Raw genomic sequence first — 21,684 nt, 5'->3', positions numbered from 1 at the left:
TTTTTGCTACTAGTTAACGTCTTCTGAATTAATTTTAATTGACTTGAAGACTCAGGCCCCTTAATTATTTCTTTTTCCATAATTAGCTGCCAAATAATAATGAAATACAAAATGAGCAAACTGTGACCATCATAAAACATCTGAAAATATAAAGGATGGAGGGCTCATGCTGATCTGCTCAGGTCCACAAAACGCTTTCACAGTGCTCTTAGAAAAGAGAAAAACCAACAAGTTCAGAAATGTCTGCCATTGCACAATGAGAATGAGAACAAGCCATGGAATTGAACAACAGGTTTAATTAACAATAAGACTCAGTGCCTCATTAAGCAACTGGTTGGAGTTTGAGGCCCTGACTTAGCTGGTCTCCTGTTGGCTCACTCACTTCACATTTCATTTCTGTTTGGGTGCCATTTAAGAAAAGAAATGAAACAATTCAGAGGAACGATGAAGAAATTCAGGGGAACAAATCTTAAAAAAACAAGTCAATTAAAATGAATTCAAAAGAGGTTAATTAGCAGCAAAAACAGGACACTAATTAAGAAAAGAGTTAGAAGGAAAACCTGCAGCCCTCCAGGACTGGAGTTGGGTACCCCTGCTTTAAAGAAGAAGGCCTGACCTCGCCACTGCATCAAAGGGTGGACATGGACAGAATGCTTTGCATGAAGGGAAGACCAAAATTTTACGTCTGAACCTAAAAGTGCTGATTTTGTAAGAGCTGCTGGGTAGTAAAATATGTGAATTACTAATTGACAGCATTTGTATTTTATAGTGGGTGCTGCTTATTTCAGAACCAAGCCAATTAGAAGTTTGCTTGGTTTTTGTGTGAAAATGGATGGCGCAGTCCATCTCTTCTCACAAACATCTACAGGTGCACACTGGTGCCCTGCTTCATCCGGCAGAGAGGCAGAAGGCAGCACAGAATATGACAGACGCTCAGCAGCCTTCCGCTCAGGATGTACAGCGTAAAACGCACACAGCATTAGAAATGCAAACAGTTGAAATAAACACGGGCGTTTTAATGCTTCAGTATGTATTGAGATTTTTTCAGATAAGGGAGACCAAAGCTTTGAGTTAAGGTAGTCACACTCGTCAATCATGGCACCAGAACTCCGTACACAAGACAAAAATGTACCTACAAATACGGATTCCGAAAACCAAAACCTCATGTATTGTACAATCATTTACTCTCTAATGCTAACAAACCAAATGTTTTTGAAGATTCATTCTGGACTAGTCAGCATGTAACGAGTCCAGTACTCTTCATGCGCCCCAATTTACAGATGGGCTGCAGCCTTACCTCATAGGACCACTCCAAAGGGCTGCTCAACTTTGACACTGACAACCAAACGAGTGTTGCCACCATGGAGCAAATCATGATGGACAATACAAGAATGATGGCGTTGCGATAGTGTATGCAATAGCAGACAGAGTGGGGATAAGTAAAAGGTTAGACGAGACATGCAAGGATCAATCCTGGCCTGTCGAGATCATGTGTACGACTTGTTTTTATATCGCTGGGGTGTGCTCCATACTGATGAAATAACTGAAAAGACCCACATAACTAGTCAGTCTCGTACTGGAAAATCTGTGGGCCATCCCCTTCGGCTTCACGCCAATGAACACAGGGTGCCAGCTGCAGATTCAAAGAGTTACCACGCCCACTCCATTCTTCAGCCATTGCCCCACGTGACTACATCTTGTTCCCCATTCTACCTCTACGGGACATGCTGAAGAAGGCAACTCAGCTACTGCTGCTGGGCTGCACAAGCAAAAGAAAATGTTTCATTGATCGGCCTGGGAAGGCTTTGTGAATGTTAGAAGAAGTACAGGAAGTTTTCATGAGGATTATACTGAGAAGTAATTGAATGGTTTGGTTAAAATGTTGGGCCCAAAATGTACTGATCAACCTTTGTACAAAAGGGAAAAACGAAAAGTGTTCTTGTCTATTGTGGAGATCATGCATTATGTGCAGTGGAAACCCATTACCTCCATTACTTAGGCTGTGAACATAAGACAAATATGGATTCAGTTATACAATCAGCATAGCACCCTAAACAAGGGGGGACACTCCATTCAGGCTGATCTGGGATGGGAAAAAAAAGGTGATCACACAAATTAGAAGAAACTGTTATCAAAGGCTTTATGGGATTTGATTTGGTGTTTACTGTATAATCTCGATCTCATCCACTGTGTACTCTCACACACACACACACGTCTTCCTTCTAGTCCTGAATTTTAGCTCATGTCTAACTTGTGAGAGAAACACTAAAACTGCTGGCCTGTAAAACACCAATTCACCACTTAGTGCTCACTATACAATGTGGGGTTTATTTTACACCTTCACGCTATATATACACACACATCTATAATAATGATAAATCACAGAATTAAAAAAATACTTTGTTCTATATAACGACTTACAGTACTTGATAAAAGCTTTTTTTATTTTTGGATTTGATTTTTTTTAAACTCATGTCACACTTACGATTCATGGAAAAAAAAAATTTCAGTATTTTCAATAATCTTTATTGAATGAATAAAATTTCTGATCCACGAAATAGTTAAGACACAAATTTGAGGACAGAGTTGGAAATTGTGGGAAAGGGAACGGACGAATGAAAGCCCTTCGTTACATACTGGAAACAAACAGGCCTAGTCATGCTGGTGATGCCGTATCCTAATCGGGTTAGCCAGCCAAATTAGCTACATGGCTGATGGGTGGCTCAGTTGCAATAAATATTTAAAAGATGATTTTTAAAAGTAGAATCATTAGTCTGCAACTAAAACATTTTACTTAATTCCCCCATTTAGACAAATGCATTTAGGGTTGCCCACAGTGACCATACAGGAGCCCGGCTATAGGAGTTTTATTTTTTGGTTAGCTGCTACAAGGGATTCAATCTCTTTATGGGAATTTCTAAGAGAAGATAACTGCAGTTGACCCTAACTGTCACTCTTTCAAATTGCTAATACCGTCCCCCAGTTGTTTGGAAAGCTAAAGTGTTAAAGAGGGTAAATGGACTTCATTCTGAATGATTTAAGCATCTTTTTTAAGTGTAATTTGCATTTTGAACATTGGGAGGGATGTGGGGTACTTACATGGCAAATAAATTTAACACAGGACCAAGAAATGGCTCAGGTTGCGGGAGGTACATCTTCTTAATGAGTACTCTGTAATAAAACCTCTCTGGACTCCTAAATGAAAAGAAATCAGCAGACACAGAGCAGGTTTGTTCCCCCCTGTGTTACCCACACAATATTTCAGAGACAAGTCGCATGTCTTGAAGAATAACATCGCTCCTGATACGTACAAACTGAAGTAACAACGCGAGTTCCCATCTGTGTCAAACTATTTCAATATACAAACATAAAATATTACGTCAACATGTGTAATGAACAAAGAATAATAAGTGAAATCTGTAAACAACAAAGAAATAAAGATTAAGGTAGTAGATTTTCTCAGGAAGTCCCTCCTTAGTCCATTGTACAGAAGATCAGGACTCGGGCTCTGTCAGCTGGTGACGCCTCACGGCTCAATGGCCAACGTCTTCTGCATTCAGCAAATGCCAGAGCAGAGTCCTTCTCGCAGCGCAGACTGTACGTTTCGATGTTTCTTTTCTCTTTGTGTGAACAATTAGCACCTTTTATTACAAAATATTTACAGTGGCTTGAATTTGCGCTCATTGTGAAAGTTCACATAGGAGTAAAACCTCTGAAAAAGCCTCGAGTCAGTCATGTTACAAACAAATAACAAACAGAAACCCAATGCTACTTTTCCAATTAACTCGGCCTCAATTTATAGCTGGAAATTTTATTCACTTTCTTTTTATTCTTTATTTCTAGGATGCTTGTGTAGGTGGGTGCGTGGGTGATGGGTTAGTACTGCATATAATTAACATGTACAACAAAGCCCTTTAAGAGACATCTAGTTTTTTTAAAGAAATCAATGTGTTAAAAAAAACACAACTTTTATTATTTATTTCTTATTAAATGTGAAAAATCACAATGGCTTGGAACAATAGAGTAGGAGCACTTACTGTATAATATAGCTTGCCAATACTCCATGGTTACGGTGTGCAGGGAGACGTAAAACACAGAAAAATTAGAATTTCTGCAGTGTAAACAAACAATTCAAGACATTTTTGACAGGCTGATGATTAATAACTCTTGCAAGTGAATATGAATTAAAAAAAAAAAATGAAGGTAACTATTTTTAATAAAATGTTTAATGATACAGAGGTCTTGAAACGCCTGGCTTATGCATCCGGTTGTAACCAATTCTTAAAAATGTGGTTTATTTAGATGATGTCGCCTTATTTTCATTTGCAATTCAGGAGAAATCAGCTTCTCTGTCATGGTGGAGTTGAGCACCATAAGGCACCGCTAACAGTTTGTATCTTACATAAACTCAACTTGTTTGAACTGTGTGCAATGGCCAGTCCAAACAATAATAAAACATCCCGAAGGTGAATTACTTTGTGAAAGTAATTTTGGTGAAATCAAACTTTTTGATAAATACCTAATTTGTACCAAAAGGTTTGAATGAACATTAAGGGTTCACAGATTTGTTACCTAAACGTTACTTTCAGCTCAAGAGAAAGCGCTAGCCAGATCCTCCACTTCAGTTCCCTCTGCTGTTTCTCTTTTTGTATTCTTTACTACAGTGCCTTTTATAAGACTTGTTATGCATTTTAAAAAAGTAAACATTCCCACAATCCTATTTAGGATTTAAAACGGTGTTTTTGTTTAACTACAGTAAATGAATGGCATTCCAAGATTCCCATTACTGTATATTGCAGGAGGAGCAGCAGGGGTCATCTTTGTCGGGCTGGGCAGCGTAATCCATCTGCCGCACAATCTCTGCAAAAAGTTCGTCCACCATGGTTTTGCTCTTTGCCGAGGTCTCCATGAAGGGGCAACCCCACTCCTCTGCCAGGGCTTGACCTTCACCTGAAGACACCTCTCTTTCACTTTCTAGGTCCACTTTGTTCCCCACCAAGATCACAGGCACTTTTTCATATCTGCAAAAGAAAATCAGGGCAAATGATACGTTTTACACTAACACCAAAAATTCACGTAAACATTTTATTGCACATTTTTTTTTTTTTTACTGATAGGACTTGGCCCACAAGTTACACATTATATCACATTGCTGTGTTTATTAAAATGAGGCTGTACTACCCGCACCATAATTTTTCCTTAAATGACTTTCCACACAATGTTTGTCCATTAGGATTCTTCTATTACAAGTTCTATCCCAGTAGTACATACTGTAGAAGGGACCTGCTCTGGATGAGTTGCCAGTCCACTGCAGGGCACACTCAATCTCGCACTCACTCATACCGGACCAGCTGAAGTTGTCCTCTAACCTACAACTGGCGTCTCTACGCTGTACCTGGGGAAACACTCCACATAATCACTGGGCACAGATTGGGCAAGAATGCAAAAAGGTTTCTGACCTTTCTAACACTGAAAAAGTCTACAGGTAGACCCATCTGTATTACGGCGTGCACAGAAACACTCAATGGTACATTTTTTTAAAACACGCTGTTAACATGGTGTGGCAGATGGCCGGGACCCTTGGCTGGGTGGGACGCCTCCACACTGGGAGGACCTGGGGAGCCAGCCTATTTAGAACAGTACATCCCCCAGGATGCTAGTTGGCAGCCCCCATGGGTTGCAGTCATGCCTCGGACTCCCACAGGGCTTCATGGGAGATGGAGTTCTCTACAGCCCTGTTGGGATCTGGGGGTGTCGCAGCTGCTACTAAGCCCGAGTCGTGTGGGAGGCTCTTCCACCACACCCAGAAGTGCAGCAACGAGCACCTGGAGCACTTCCGGGTGGCTTATATAAGGGGACAGCAGAGACTACTCAGTTGGGAGGAGGAAGACAAAGCTTGTCGAGGAGACGTGGAGGAGAAAGATTAAAAGATAAAAGAGAAGGAAAGTATTGTGTTTGTGCTTTGGAACTGTGTTGTGTACACGTGGGAATGGGGAAGACATTCTCCACGAGGGAAGAAAATAAAATAAAAAGCATGTGCTTTTATAAGTGTGCCTCCTGCGTCTGTCTGTGTTAGGTTGAGCACTGGTATAGCGTCATTAGTGTCACAATGGATTTACTTTATTAGAAACTAGGAGGCTTCGGTTGCCAACCCCTTCCCACACACACTCCCCCACATGCCGTTGTGAAGAGGGGTGCTGAACACACTCCAAGTAGACGGCATCACTCCTCCGAAACCCCTCTTAAACGGTGATACAATGCACCACGTGATCTGCATTTCGAGTGGCACTTCAACCGTTTAAAAGCCTGTAGAGCACCTATCCTTTTGTCTCACTGCCTTGTCTCTCTTGTCCCCAGACATCCTCAAACACTATGCAATCTCTTTTCGCTGTTCTGTTATTTCACCGAGTAATATTTTCCATTTGTTTGCACTAATGTGATCTTTACTCTCATTTTTTTGAGACTTTTGAATTTTCCTATTTCCATTATCTCTAACCTGCTCTGCAAGTGTAACACGGACTTGCTTCCAAAGGTTGGAAGTATGACATGACTTGTCCATCTTGCAGAATGTGAAAGTGTCTCTCGGTCTCTCTTCCAAAGATCATGTCTCGTTGCAGGAAAAAAGTCTTGTCTTGTCTCGTCACAAGATCTTTTTTATAACAGAGATATGGAAACCATTACAGTATATTAGTCACCACTTCAGTGCAGTTGCCAGGTAATAGACATTACTATTATATTACTATTACTATTATTTGTCACGGATGGAATTATTTTTTGGGGAAAGTGGTGAGTGGGGGTTAAATGTAACTTAAAATGGAGGAACAGTACAGCCTAAGAGAGGGTTTGCCTTACCACCTTTTGTATGCTAACTAAAAAATAATCAGTGGTTAAAATCAATAATACCAAAAAACAGTACCAGTGCCACATGGATTAGTAAAAAACCAAGATTGTTCAAGACCCTTCCATTTATATCTGTTTCAAATCTCTATACAGCTGTTGAACACCACATGCTGCAGATCAGGTTTGTCTCCTAGCCATGCTGTCAAGATAAGGCCATTTGCTATTACAAGATTTATGTTCATTTACAACACCAGAGGCCATTCAGCCCAACATGCTCACCAATCCTATTCACCAAGATTCTCCAAAATAACACTGAAGATTGGAAGGTCCCTAAAGCCCAACTCTTAACCACACAACTTTGTCATTTATTCTAAGTGCCTATGGTTCTTCGTGCGAGGAAAATTCTAACATTGTTAAAGGCAGATTTGTTTTACAAATGTGTCACCATGTTCTTGTTGAACTAATTTTAAAAGTTAATAATTTTAAAAACCTCAATCATGTCACCACTTAATCTCCATTTGCTTAACCTCCCTGCCGTTAACCATGAACGTGACACCAAGTATGAATTTGATTTAAATATGGTTAACCCCAAGACAGGTTAGGGTGATGTGAAATGAACCGCTTTACAATGTTATGCCTGAATAACTCTCAGGACAGTATTCTGCTGCCATTTAATGGATGAAATAACATCAGGAGCAGTTTTGGAAAAGTCACAATAAACCATTGACCCATCCCAACCACTGGAAGCTTGTCACTGCAGACATTTGGTTGTTTTTCAGTCTTCTGATTCTGCAGAGTGTAATGGGTAAACTAACATTGTAGTGCAAAGTTGGTACTGGTACACAAACTGCTTACTGTAGATACTCATTTTCAATGATAGTATGAGTGAGTACCATTTTTCACTGATTATGAAATACCTGTGTTTCGCTAACAGTTCTGACTATGATGAAGCCAATCACCCAGTAGTGAAGCAGTACAAACTATGGGATGTGTATCAGGCAATCATCAAAAATATGCAGAACATGTATGTTCCCAGTCATAACATGCGTACTGATGAAACTCTCATGGGCTACAAGGGATGGCTGTCATGGATACAGTAAATTGCATCAAAATGGACAAGAATCAGTATCATGTTCTACAAGCTGTGTGAAGCAAGCTCTGGGTGCATCTGGAACTCGATATGTCTCAATGGACAATTTCTATACTTCATCTGAACCGTTTAAAATATATTACTTGAAATGAAAACATGCGTGGCAAAAAGGCAAAATACAGTGGTGCTTGAATTTTGAATTTTCTATATTTCTACATAAATATGACCCAAAACATCATCAGATTTTCACTCAAGTCCTAAAAGTAGATAAAGAGAAACCAGTTAAACAAATGAGACAAAAATATTATATTTGGTCATTTATTTATTAAGGAAAATGATCTAATATTACATATTTGTGAGTGACAAAAGTATGTGAATCTTTGCTTTCAGTATCTGGTATCCCCCCCCCCTTTGCAGCAATAACTGCAACTAAACGTTTCCGGTAACTTTTGATCATTCCTGTACACTATCTTGGAGGAATTTTAGCCCATTCCTCCGTACAGAACAGCTTCAACTCTGGGATGTTGGTGGGTTTCCTCCCATTAACTGCTCGTTTCAGGTCCTTCCACAACATTTCGATTGGATTAAGGTCAGGACTTTGACTTGGCCATTCCAAAACATTAACTTTATTCTTCTTTAATCATTCTTTGGTAGAATGACTTGTGTGCTTAGGCTCGTTGTCTTGCTGCATGACCCACCTTCTCTTGAGATTCAGTTCATGGGCAGATGTCCTGACATTTTCCTTTAGAATTCTCTGATATAATTTAGAATTCATTGTTCCATCAATGAAAGCAAGCCGTCCTGGCCCAGGTGCAGCAAAACAGGCCCAAACCATGATACTACCACCACCATGTTTCACAGATGGGATAAGGTTCTTATGCTGGAATGCAGTGTTTTCCTTTCTCCAAACATAACGCTTTTCATTTAAACCAAAAACTTCTATTTTGGTCTCATCTGTCCACAAAACATTCTTCCAATAGCCTTCTGGTTTGTCCAAATGATCTTTAGCAAACTGCAGAGGAGCAGCAATTTTTTTTTTGGAGAACAGTGGCTTTCTCCTTGCAAGTCTGCCATGCTCACCATTGTTGTTCAGTGTTCTCCTGATGGTGGACTCATGAACATGAATATTAGCCAATGTGACAGAGGCCTTCAGTTGCTTAGGAGTTACCCTGGGGTCCTTTGTGACCTCACCGACCATTACACGCCTTTGCTCTTGGAGTGATCTTTGTTGGTCCACCACTCCTGGGGAGGGTAACAATGGTCTTGAATTTCCTCCATTTGTACACAATCTGTCTGACTGTGGATTGGTGGAGTCCAAACTCTTTAGAGATGGTTTTGTAACCTTTTTCCAGCCTGATGAGCATCAACGACTCTTTTTCTGAGGTCCTCAGAAATCTCCTTTGTTCGTGCCATGATACACTTCCACAAACATGTGTTGTGAAGAGCAGACTTTGATAGATCCCTGTTCTTTAAATAACACAGGGTGCCCACTCACACCTGATTGTCATCCCACTGATTGAAAACACCTGACTCGAATTTCACTTTCAAACTAACTGCTAATCCTAGAGGTTCACATAGTTCATAGTGTAATATTCAATCATTTTCCTTAATAAATAAATGACCAAGTATAATATTTTTGTCTATATTTGTTTAACTGGTTTCTCTTTATCTACTTTTAGGACTTGAGTGAAAATCTGATGATGTTTTAGGTCATATTTATGAAAGAAATATAGAAAATTTTAAAGGGTTCACAAACTTTCAAGCACAACTGTAACTGTGATTAAGTGGAAGGACAAGAAAGGCATCCGTCTCCTATGTAATTTTCACAGTGCAGCAACTGTCAATGTTTATGTCAGGAGGAATACAGAAGTCATAAAGCCTTGTGCTGTGGCAACCTACAATAATACGATGGGCAGTGCTGGTCTTGTGGATCCACGAATCAGCCTAGTCGCTCTTCTGAGTAGGCACATAAAGGAAGTAGTAGCTGGGTAATATTTACTGGCAAGTCAATTTAATATAAATGTCAAATGTCACAAACTAGTGATGCTTCCTTTTTCCAAACTCCTCTATCCTCAGCCACCTCTCACACTTTATGGCTGTTTTGTGAAACCTTACGTCCCAAGATCAATCTAGTATTTCAGATTAACCTTTATTAAGTTGTTCTGAAGGTGCCTCACATAAGCGATTAGATGTCAGCCAGGACTGGCCTTAACTGCAGTACTGCATCCCAGTCACTAACTACCACCACACCTACTGTTAGCTAAGACCACAGCGACAACCATAATAGCTTACACTGAAATGTAAATAATTCAACCCCTGTAGACCTGGAATCAGCCTAGTCGCTCTTCTCTGGACCTTTTCTAGCGCTGCTATGTCCTTTTTGTAGCCTGGAGACCAAAACTGCACACAGTACTCAAGATGAGGCCTCACCAGTGCATTATAAAGGTTGAGCATAACCTCCTTGGACTTGTACTCCACAGATCGTGCTATATAACCTAACATTCTGTTAGCCTTCCTAATGGCTTCTAAACACTGTCGGGAAGTCAATAGCTTAGAGTCCACTATGACTCTTAAATCCTTCTCATAAGGTGTACTCTCAATTTTCCAACTGCCCATTGTGTATTCAAACCTAACATTTTTACATCCTATGTGTAATACTTTACATTTACTGGCATTAAATTTCATCTATTACTCCTCCTTGAACCGTCACCTTATCGTGGTGGAGGGGTTTGCGTGTCCCAATGATCCTAGGAGCTATGTTGTCCGGGGCTTTATACCCCTGGTAGGGCCACCCAAGGCAAACTGGTCCTAGGTGAGGGATGAGACAAAGAGCGGTTCAACAAACCTCCGATGAAGAGCAAAAACTATGGACGACGTTTTTCCCTTGCCCGGACGCGGGTCACCGGGGCCCCCCTCTGGAGCCAGGCCTGGAGGTGGGGCTCGATGGCGGCGCCTGGTGGCGGGCCTGCACCCATGGGGCTCGGCCGGGCACAGCCCGAAGAGGTAACGTGGGTCCTCCTCCCCATGGGCTCACCACCTATGGGAGGGGCCAAGGAGATTGGGTGCAGTGTGAGTTGGGTGGTGGCGGGCGGGACCTTGGCGGTCTGATCCTCGGCTACAGAAACTGGCTCTTGGGACGTGGAATGTCACCTCTCTGAAGGGAAGGAGCCTGAGCTAGTGCGCAGGTCGAGAGGTTCCGCTAGATATAGTCGGACTCACCTCGGCGCACAGCTTGGACTCTGGAACCAATCTCCTTGAGAGGGCTGGACTCTCTACCACTCTGGAGTTGCCCCGGTGAGGCGCCGAGCAGGTGTGGGCATACTTATTGCCCCGACTTGGAGCCTGTGCATTGGGGTTTACCCGGTGGACGAGAGGGTGGCCTCCCTCCGCCGGGTGGGGAAGGGTCCTGACTGTTGTTTGTGCATATGCCAACAGCAGTTTGGAGTATCCACCCTTTTGGAGTCTCTGGAGGGGTTGCTAGAGGGCATACCTTCTGGGATTCCCTCGTTTTGCTGGGAGACTTCAATGCTCACGTGGGCAATGACAGTGAGACCTGGAAGGCGTGATTGGGAGGAATGGCCCCGATCTGAACCCGGCGGTGTTTTGTTATTGGACTTCTGTGCTCGTCAGGATTGTCCATAACAACACCATGTTCAAGCATAAGGGTGTTCATATGTGCACTTGGCACCAGGACACCCTAGGCCTCAGGTCGATGATCGACTTTGTGGTGTGTGTCGCCGGACTTGCGCCATATGTCTTGGACACTCGGGTGAAGAGAGGGGCGGAGCTGTCAACTGATCACCACCTGGTGGTGAGTTGGCTTCGATGGTGGGGGAAGATGCCGGTCAGACCTGGTAGGCCCAAACGTGTTGTGAGGGTCTGCTGGGAACGGCTGGCAGAGTCCCCTGTCAGAAGTAGCTTCAACTCCCACCTCCGGCAGAACTTCAACCACGTCCCGAGGGAGGTGGGGACATTGAGTCGAATGGGCCATGTTCCGTGCCTCTATTGTTGAGGCGGCTGACGGAGCTGTGGCCAAAGGTGGTCGGTGCCTGTCGTGGCGGCAATCCCGAACCCGTTGGTGGACACCGTGGTGAGGGATGCCGTCAAGCTGAAGAAGGAGTCCTATAGGACTTTTTGTCCTGTGGGTCTCTGGAGGCAGCTGATAGGTACCGCAGGCCAAGCGAACGCGGCTTCGGTTGTTGCTGAGGCAAAACTTCGGGCATGGGAGGAGTTTGGAGAGCCATGGAGAACGACTTTCGACGGCTTCGAGGAGATTCTGGTCCACCGTCCGGCGTCTCAGGAGGGGAAGCAGTGCAGTGTCAACACCGTATATGGTGGGGATGGTGCGCTGCTGACCTCGACTTCGGGGCGGGTGGGTGGGGGAGGAGTACTTCGAAGACCTCCTCAATCCCACTAACATGCCTTCCAATGAGGAAGCAGAGCCTGGGGACTCTGGGACTGAAGTCACCGAGGTGGTCAAAAAACTCCTTGGTGGCAGGGCCCGGGGTGGATGAGATCGCCGAGTTCCTTAAGGCTCTGGATGTTGTAGGACTGTCTTGGTTGACACGTCTCTGCAACATCGCATGGACATCGGGACAGTGCCTCTGGATTGGCAGACCGGGGTGGTGGTCCCCTCTTTAAAAGGGGACCGGAGGGTGTGTTCCAACTATAGAGGGATCACACTCCTCAGCCTCCCTGGAAAAGTCTATTCGGGGTTCTGGAGAGGAGGGTCCGTCGGATAGTCAACCTCGGATTCAGGAGGAACAGTGTGGTTTCCTTCCTGGTCGCGGAACAGTGGACCAGCTCTTCACCCTTAGCAGAGTCCTGGAGGGTGCATGGGAGTTTGCCCGACCGGTCTACATGTGTTTTGTGGACTTGGAAAAGGCATTCGACCGTGTCCCTCGGGAATCCTGTGGGGGTGCTCCGGGAGTATGGGGTACGGACCCCTGATAAGAGCTGTTCGGTCTCTGTACAACCGTGTCAGAGCTTGGTCCGCATTGCCGGCAGTAAGTCGAGCCCGTTTCCAGTGAGAGTTGGACTCCGCCAGGGCTGCCCTTTGTCACCGATTCTGTTCATAACTTTTATGGACAGAATTTCTAGGCGCAGCCAGGGTGTTGAAGGGGTCCGGTTTGGTGGACTCAGGATTGGGTCACTGTTTTTGCAGATGATGTTGTCCTGTTTGCTTCATCAGGCCGTGATCTTCAGCTCTCTCTGGATCGGTTCGCAGCTGAGTGTGAAGCGGCTGGGATGAGAATCAGCACCTCCAAATCCGAGAGCATGGTCCTCAGCCGGAAAAGGGTGGAGTGCCCTCTCAGGGTTGGGGAGAGATCCTGCCCCAAGTGGAGGAGTTCAAGTATCTCGGGGTCTTGTTCACGAGTGAGGGAAGAATGGGCGTGAGATCGACAGGCGGATCGGTGCGGCGTCCGCAGTGATGCGGGCTCTGCATCGGTCTGTCGTGGTGAAAAGGAGCTGAGCCGTAAGGCAAAGCTCTCAATTTACCAGTCGATCTACTTCCTACCCTCATCTATGGTCATGAGCTATGGGTAGTGACCGAAAGAACGAGATCGCGAATACAAGCGGCTGAAATGAGTTTCTTCCGCAGGGTGTCTGGGCTTTCCCTTAAAGATAGGGTGAGAAGCTCAGTCATCCGGGAGGGGCTCAGAGTAGAGCCGCTGCTCCTCCGCATCGAGAGGAGTCAGATGAGGTGGCTCGGGCATCTGATCAGGATGCCTCCTGGACGCCTCCCTGGTGAGGTGTTCCGAGCACGTCCAACCGGGAGGAGGCCCGGGGAAGACCCAGGACACGCTGGAGGGACTATGTCTCCGGCTGGCCTGGGAACGCCTTTGGGATTCTCCCGGAAGAGCTGGAAGAAGTGGCCGGGGAGAGGGAAGTCTGGGCCTCTCTGCTTAAGCTGCTGCCCCCGCGACCCGACCTCGGATAAGCGGAAGAGGATGGATGGATGGATGGATGGATAAATTTCATCTGCCACACATCTTCCCAAGCCTGTATGCTATCCAAGTCCTTCTGTAATGATATAACGGATTCCAAATGATCTGCTAATCCACCTATCTTGGTATCATCTGCAAACTTAACCAGCTTGTTACTTATATTCCTATATAAATCATTTATATATATTAAAAAAAGCAGTGGACCTAGCACTAACCCCTGTGGAACACCACTCTTAACATCGGCCAGTTCTGATGAGGTTCCTCGCACCATCACCCTCTTCTTCCTGTGTCTGAGCCAATTCTGCACCCATCTAAAAACATCACCCTGAACTCCCACTTCTTTTAACTTGATGCCCAACCTCTCATGTGGCACCTTATCAAATGCTTTCTGAAAGTCCAGATAAATAATATCATAAGCTCAACTTTGATTGTATCCTTTTGTTGCCTCATCATAGAATTCCAGCATGTTAGTAAAACACAACCTCCCTCTTCTGAACCCAAGCCAGTCAGTTGAACTTGTTAACCACTACTCTAGTCTCTACACCAGAGTTCATAAACTGTTTAATTGAAGGACTGAAATTGGTACTGTACTGAGACCCAAGAAGAGGAATATTATCATAAATAACAGTTTTAAAGAAACAAATAGCAACAGCCACATAATGATAATACAAAAACTGAAATGTTTTGTTTCCATTTAAGCAAATTAGCCACACAAACTGGGATACAAACGTATTGTTAAAAACAATAATCCATCTACTGATTTGCCAAAATTGCTTATGTTGAGCAGGAGTTGCTGGGCAGGAAGGGACTGAAGTGCATGAAAATCCCTGGAAATCAGCAGGTGCCAAAACAATCAAACCAGCCATCTGGCACCGACAATCATACCGTGGTTGATATCATTGAGATCACATTTCTTCCCCTCATTCTGGAGTTTGATGTGAACATTAACTGAAGCTCCTGACCTGTACATGAATGACTTTATGCATTATACTGCTGACCAGATAACTGCATAGATAATCTGTGTGTTCAAACGGTGCAGTCATATTCAAGTATAGCAAGTTTAGCAATTCCAATTGGACAGTAAACTACCGTTAATTATTTGTTTAGATGTGCAATAAGACATTAGGTGCTGTGTAGTCTCATTCAAGGTTTTTAGGGTGGCATCAGTATCTTTAGCAAATTATTTTCACCTTCTTTTAACTCAGTGTGACAGCACACCATTTTGTATATCCAATCATCCATTATCCTATTCTGCTTATTCAGGTTAGGGTCGTGGTGTAGCTGGAGCCCACGCCAACAACCATAGAACACAAGGCAGGAACAACCCCTGGACTGGGTACCAGTTTATCACAGGGACAACACACTCACACCAGGGGCAAATTTAGCATCGCCAATCCACTTAATCTGCATGTCTTTAAACTATGAGTAGATACTGGAGCACTCAAAGGAAACCCATGCAAAGACAGGGAGAACGTGCAGACACCACACAGGGAGCATCTGGCACTTGAGCCTAAAACTATTATTACCATTCGAAACAGGAACAGATTTCCGAGGTATATCACTGCCATTGGAAATGCTTAGTGTAAGGTTTAGCAAACATGACAGAAAGAAATTCTTCAGTGCTTATTATCCTTTTGGAAGGAGAGTAAGACACGTCACTTTACTTACTCACATGATTCATGATACCAGTTAAGGAACGAAGAAGTTTAAAAATTAGTTAATCGATTCAGCTTATATACCTTCTCTTAAATAATTTTTAATAACATTTTTCAAATGTGCTCCACCATTAACAATACTTTTCAAAAAATGTTTGTAAATATTTGATCATACTCCTGTTTCCATTAAAATTCAATGAACCGTGTTAAGTAAAAAATCTAAAATGTTGCTAAAAAATGTATGCATTATTTGTATTTTATATGGGTTATAGGCTATTGGCCAAATTTTCAGCAAAGCTTATTTCCAAATATTCAAAACGTTAAAACTAATGTAAAATCTTCATTGCACCTCTGCTACAGATTTAGATTTAATGTATTCCATAAAGGCGAAGATACAATGAGGCACCAAGCAGTTGTTCATGGCCACTGAAACTGCATTTAGTGTTCAGCACTGCCACAGCACTACTGTATATACACTCCGGCCCAATTCATTCGTCCTTCATAGCACCCTGAAAATCATCACAACTTTGTCCAGTACCTGTTATTTTAAATTTGACAATTCAGACTTTCAGTCTCTTCCCCTCACAAGCTCTTCTGTCGTTTCCTGTTTACTGTCTTATGGGTGTTTTTGTTGTCAGTCTTAGTCTGTTAGATTGTTGAATTGGTTGCGAGATGGCAGGTGTACAATACTTACTATGTTTTCGTGCCATAGAAACAAAAGTGTTTCGTGACGCGTCAATGGTGCTGTTTCACATACTGTGGCAAAACTGATAAAATCTACCTTTCACTACTTTCTTTTCCAGTTTACAGTCACCTGATCAAAGTACTGTGTAGCCCTCTCCGATGTTGGAACATAAGCGGATACTCTAACTGCTGATGAGACCTTACATCTTCAGAGTCCTGGATTCAAACTGCAGCACAGGTAATGTCTGTGTGGTGTTCTTGTGCTCCTCCCATCTCAAGGCCATTTCTCCAACTTGCCAAAGACGCATTCTTGATTGATTGATTGATTGATTCCATGCGGGGGTGTGAGTATGCTTACAGCTGGTGCTGGTGGGATCAAAGAAGAATAACCGATTCTTCAAGCTGCTTGAATCATTCATAATACACAGACACAGAGATGGAGATTCCAACTTCACTTTCCTTTCTGTTCTTTATCTAAACTCTTTCTTTAGGTACTTGCCATTTGTGCAGTTGCACTAATGTTGTCCATTTCTCTGCCAGATGTAGGCTTCACTTTTCAATGTTAATTAACGTAGAAACGTTTAGGGAAATGCATACAGTAGGTTTAAATAACATAATATTAGTAAATTTTCATTACTGTAACATATTTTTGCACCGCCCCAGTCCTGAACCAACATCTGGTGTCCACCTGCAAGGTATTTGGGAGAGCAAATATTTCCCAATGAAAATATAGCTGGAATGATAGTTCGTGCAGCGGTAAATATGCTGAAGTGTGCCAAAATTGGCTCACTATATTTAAAAGTGGAAATAAAAGTAAAAGAAATGTATACTAGGTTAGAAAAGCACATAAAGCACTCGATATAATTTGAAACATACTTTTTAATTCTAGTTGTAGAAAGGACAGAAGCAAATTTTACCAATGGACAGCACAACAAAGTGAGCCCCCAACATGCATTAGTAAATAGAAGACACAAAATTGTGACTGCAATCATGTTGCCTATTTCATCACTGACATTAATATGAGGGCTTGACTAACTTTAAAAAAATGTTACATTGTGTATTTCTTACTTGAATGGAAGAATTAAACTGCTGCTACCGACAAATGGTCTTGTTTGCTTTCTCTTCTCTGTTGTCCATATAATTGCATTTTGTACATATGGACTCTTCAGTTTCGAACTAAAAATGCTACCATTTCAGATTAAAATATACTTTGCAGCAGTTGCCCTGCTTTAAATTCTAAACATGGCACATTTCACAGCAAATGATGGTTAGTATAAGTAGTGAATAGTTTGCATTGCTGTGCTTATTTCAACTGTGGGAATCAGACTGAGCATTTAATGTAGTCAACGTTAAAATGACCCAGGCCTGCCTGTTCTCATTAGCCTTAATGTCAGTTAAAACTACTGAATGAGAACTGGTAGGGTGTAGGTGTCTTCTTTTTTCTCAGCTGTGCTTTGTATGGATTTGATGGCACTTACTTAATATGATGCCTGAAGCAATGAAAAGCAGTGAAATGCAAGCCAATATGCTAGATGCACTTGTACTCTAGAAAAGTGTTGATTAGGCACACAAACCCAAGACATATCTGTTCCTTTTTTCATAATTAAATAATGGCATTTTTAGCTGTGTGGAGTTTGCACATTCTCCCCAATTCTGCAATTATTTTTTCTATCCTATACCCAATTCAATTTACTGTACTAAGAGGAAAACATTTGTCAGCAGATTTTTACAGAGAGACCACAACATACACTAAAACACCTCTGCAAGAACCCACTACTATTATTGTATTTATTTCTACAAATGTTATAACTATAATACTAGTGCTATAACATCAGCTGAGATGTTAAATATTGCACATAAAAATCTAGCAGTAAGACTTTGCTAATTGATTGATACAAATGATAATAGATCATCCATGATTTAAAACTGAAGATTTTATTAAAGTTAAACTTATTTAAATTAATAGCATTTGGAATGGGATATATGAACCAGATGCTTTTTACAACTTTGATCCTGTGACCCGATTCCAGCAACTGGAATCGAGAATGTAGTGGGCAGGTTCTGTCTGAGAGAACCGAGTACTTACTGCTCTATATTACAATTTGATCTATTCTGTTTTGGTTATGAACGTTAAAATTTACAAACCAAGTCAGCAGAACATACGCTAAGACAGAGTTGATACAAGAGTTGCATTAAAAAATTTTTTTTTAAAAAACGTAATGTTAGAATTCACACTAAAAAAGATTCCTTAGGCAGTTGTGGTAATGCTGATCCTTTTTTTGCAGACTGTTTCCTGATTTGATTAAAAGTCAGTTCTGAGTCAATGATTGTCCCCAGATATTAATGATGCTCAATCCCTAGTATCCTTTCTTTGATGATCCCGAAAATGTGCAGGTTAGGTTAACTTGGCGTTGAATGTGTGAGTGTGTCCTGCAATGCACTGGCATCACACGTAAGGCTGATTCCCACCTCGTGTCCATTCAGCACTGCTGGGACAAGCTCAGGATTGCCACGACTTTAAACTTAACTCCATATCAAAGACTGACAGCCTCAAACCTGCCTAATCCAGTTTAAGCAGGAATGAACCCTGGAAGGGCCACCAGTCCATGGTCTGGCCTACTCATACGCACACTCACACCCACATGTGGCCAAATTACAATCACACTTCAAAAAAAAAAATGCCAAGAGCTTATATCCACATCTTTAGTGCATGAAAGGATCTCAGGTATATCTAGAGAAAAACATAAGCAGACGCACAGAAAAGATGCAAATTCCACAATGACAACCACTGGGCACAATATATGAACCCAGGAGACCGAGTCACCTTGGAGGCTCATCACTGCACTGCCATGACACCCTGTACTGAACTAAGTATATTAAAAAAAATATGGGGAACTGATAGGTCCAATAAATGTGTTACACTTACATGCTTATAATACATTATTATCATTTAATAATACATTTTATGATATGCCATTTTTTTTTACTCTTAATATTTTGAATTTTCCTATACAAATTATACTTGTAAAACATATACGGTAGATGGAAATGCCAGTTCATCATCACAGGGCACACTCTCACACATACACCAACATCGGTGATCTATGACGGGAGAACTGGGTTGGATTTGGTTGACAATTGAAGGCACTCCTTTGGATCGGTTAGGCAGCAGCACTCACAACAGTGCTACTGAGAGGCCTGCTTCATCAGACATGAACTTCCTTTCAGCACTAGGCAGACACTTTCTTAAATTGCTTGATTTCTCTTCCTCAGAACTCAAATTAGGTTTCTTTTTATTTCTGCCCATTACATGTTGCCTGATTGTTCAAACTGTAAACATTGTCAAGTTCATACCTTAGGACCGTATTTCACATTTTTATCACAATTACAAATGAATGCCAGATAACTTGTTATGCGTAATTAATGACTTGAAAATGTGACTTCTCTTTAAAATACCAATCAAAACCTAGAGATATTTTTCAGATAATGGTTAGTAAAATTGATGGTATAATATTGAACCTTCAAAGAGCTTTATTAGGCTTTGGAAAGCTGTACAAACGGACTTTTCTAGAGGTGTATTTTGTAGAAAGATCAGAAGGGCATGTGCCACCACAGACCTGGCAGCAGAGTGGATGGCAAGAGAGCTAGTAAACATAAATCTTCAAAAAAAAAAAAAAAAATTAAGAGATGGATTTCTTAACGTGTGTGCATTTACATGTTTCTGAAACTTAAATTAAATGTTAAAAAAGCAACATTAGCAAAGTCAGTACTTATTTATAGAGCTAAAAAGACCCTACTTCATAATCTATTAATGGATGACTGTAGCTCATAGATAGCTTAAACATTCTCTGAATTAAATAAATTGAAACTTCCAACATTTTCAATGACACAGTATTAATGTACATATTTATTAATTTTGTATTTAATTATGGTCAATATATTTCCAAATAGTGACCTACAGTACTTGTATTTCAAATTACAGAATACAGTATGTTCTCTGTGTCAGTGAAAACAAGGCTACATAGTTAAATACAAAAACATTACTTGCATATTGATTAAAAACAAAAACCTGTGTAACTGTTTTAAAAGACAACATTTAAATGGTTAATGCTGCAAGCAAAACTAGGAACATACTAAAAAGTTTAAAGCAAAATTTTTATATAAGTCACTTGAGTTTGTGCAGGTATCCATTAAATTTAGCTAAATTAATTCATGCTTTCTTGATTTGGAAGATTGTATCAAGAAGGGTTTGAATGCAGAAATAACATAGCTGTTGAGCTGCAAATGTCTTTCTTACAAATTAAAAAATAAATTTGACTGGCAGACATAAAACTAAGAGGCAGAAACTATATAATATTATCCAATACATAAACACCCAACTGTGTCTACATAATCTGCTCGAAGGTGGTGAATATCGAGATCAATGCACTTGATGTACTATTTTTCAGCACAATGGAAAATGGAAAAGCGAGGGTTCAATCCTTTCTAAGAAGACACTAATTTTCCCAGTATCCTGTGAGTGTACTTTTAGAAGATGGTACCCTGCATGCATACATATACCAAGTATGTGCAAGTTAATATTTGCTTCATCTAAATAAGGAAAAGAGGGTCAAGACCTTACATTTATCTTCTACTCCAAATAATTAAAAAGATCATTTTCACCATTACAGATCTTTTAGTCACTGTCCGCTGCAGTGGGGGACTCCAGACCAGTTTTTTTCTTGGCCAGCTGCCTTATTTGGTAGGATGGCCTGATCTTTTCTATAGAATACGTGATACAACATGAAATATTTCCACTTCTCCATTAGCATTACATAACACTCTAAAGCCAGCTTTTAACTTTTGTTTATGTTTAACTTGCTGAGAATCCTGTAACTCTTTGAACAATCTAACTTAGGGTGGCACGGTGGCACAGTGGTAGCGCTGCTGCCTTGCAGTTAGGACACTCGGGTTCACTTCCCTGCGTGGAGTTTGCATGTTCTCCCCATGTCTGCATGGGGTTTTCTCCCACAGTCTATAGACATGCAGGTTAGGTGCATTGGTGATTCTAAATTGTCCCTAGTGTGTGCTTGCTGGGTGTGTGTGTCCTGTGGTGGGCTGGCGCCCTGCCTGGGGTTTGTTCCTGCCTTGCACCCTGTGTTGGCTGGGATTGGCTCCAGCAGACCCCTGTGACCCTGTAGTTAGGATATAGCAGGCTGGAAAATGACTGACTGACTATCAGACTTGTTCAGATTATATCAGACATTTTGATTTTATTAATGTGAATTTGATTTCTATTATAGAACCCTATTTAGATGTGATACAACTGCAAGCTCAGTCTGCACAAATTTAAATTGTTCTGTTATTTAATGTATGCTGCATGTCAGAATTACAGTAAACCTTTCACACGGGGAAGTAGCCACAAAAATACACACATCAGGAGTTCCCTAGTGCATGGTAGAGTAAAAATATCATCACCAGGAAAAGT

General features: G+C 41.7%; 1 protein-coding gene across 1 annotated transcript in view; it reads right to left on the bottom strand.

Moving 5' to 3' along the window:
- Positions 1-2,510: 2,510 nt before the first annotated feature.
- The window catches only part of LOC120523802 (ras-related protein Rap-2a), a 56,245-nt gene continuing 37,071 nt past the window's right edge, over positions 2,511-21,684 (bottom strand). Inside the window, exon 2 of the mRNA XM_039745419.1 lies at positions 2,511-5,021. Within this exon, the coding sequence (XP_039601353.1) occupies positions 4,784-5,021 (238 nt within the window). The 3' untranslated portion in view covers positions 2,511-4,783. The remainder of the gene's footprint in view (positions 5,022-21,684) is intronic.

The sequence above is a fragment of the Polypterus senegalus genome, chromosome 2 (genome assembly GCF_016835505.1).
Source record: "Polypterus senegalus isolate Bchr_013 chromosome 2, ASM1683550v1, whole genome shotgun sequence".
In the NCBI taxonomy this organism is placed as follows: Eukaryota; Metazoa; Chordata; class Cladistia; order Polypteriformes; family Polypteridae; genus Polypterus; species Polypterus senegalus.
This window is presented reverse-complemented; position numbering and strand designations above follow the sequence as displayed.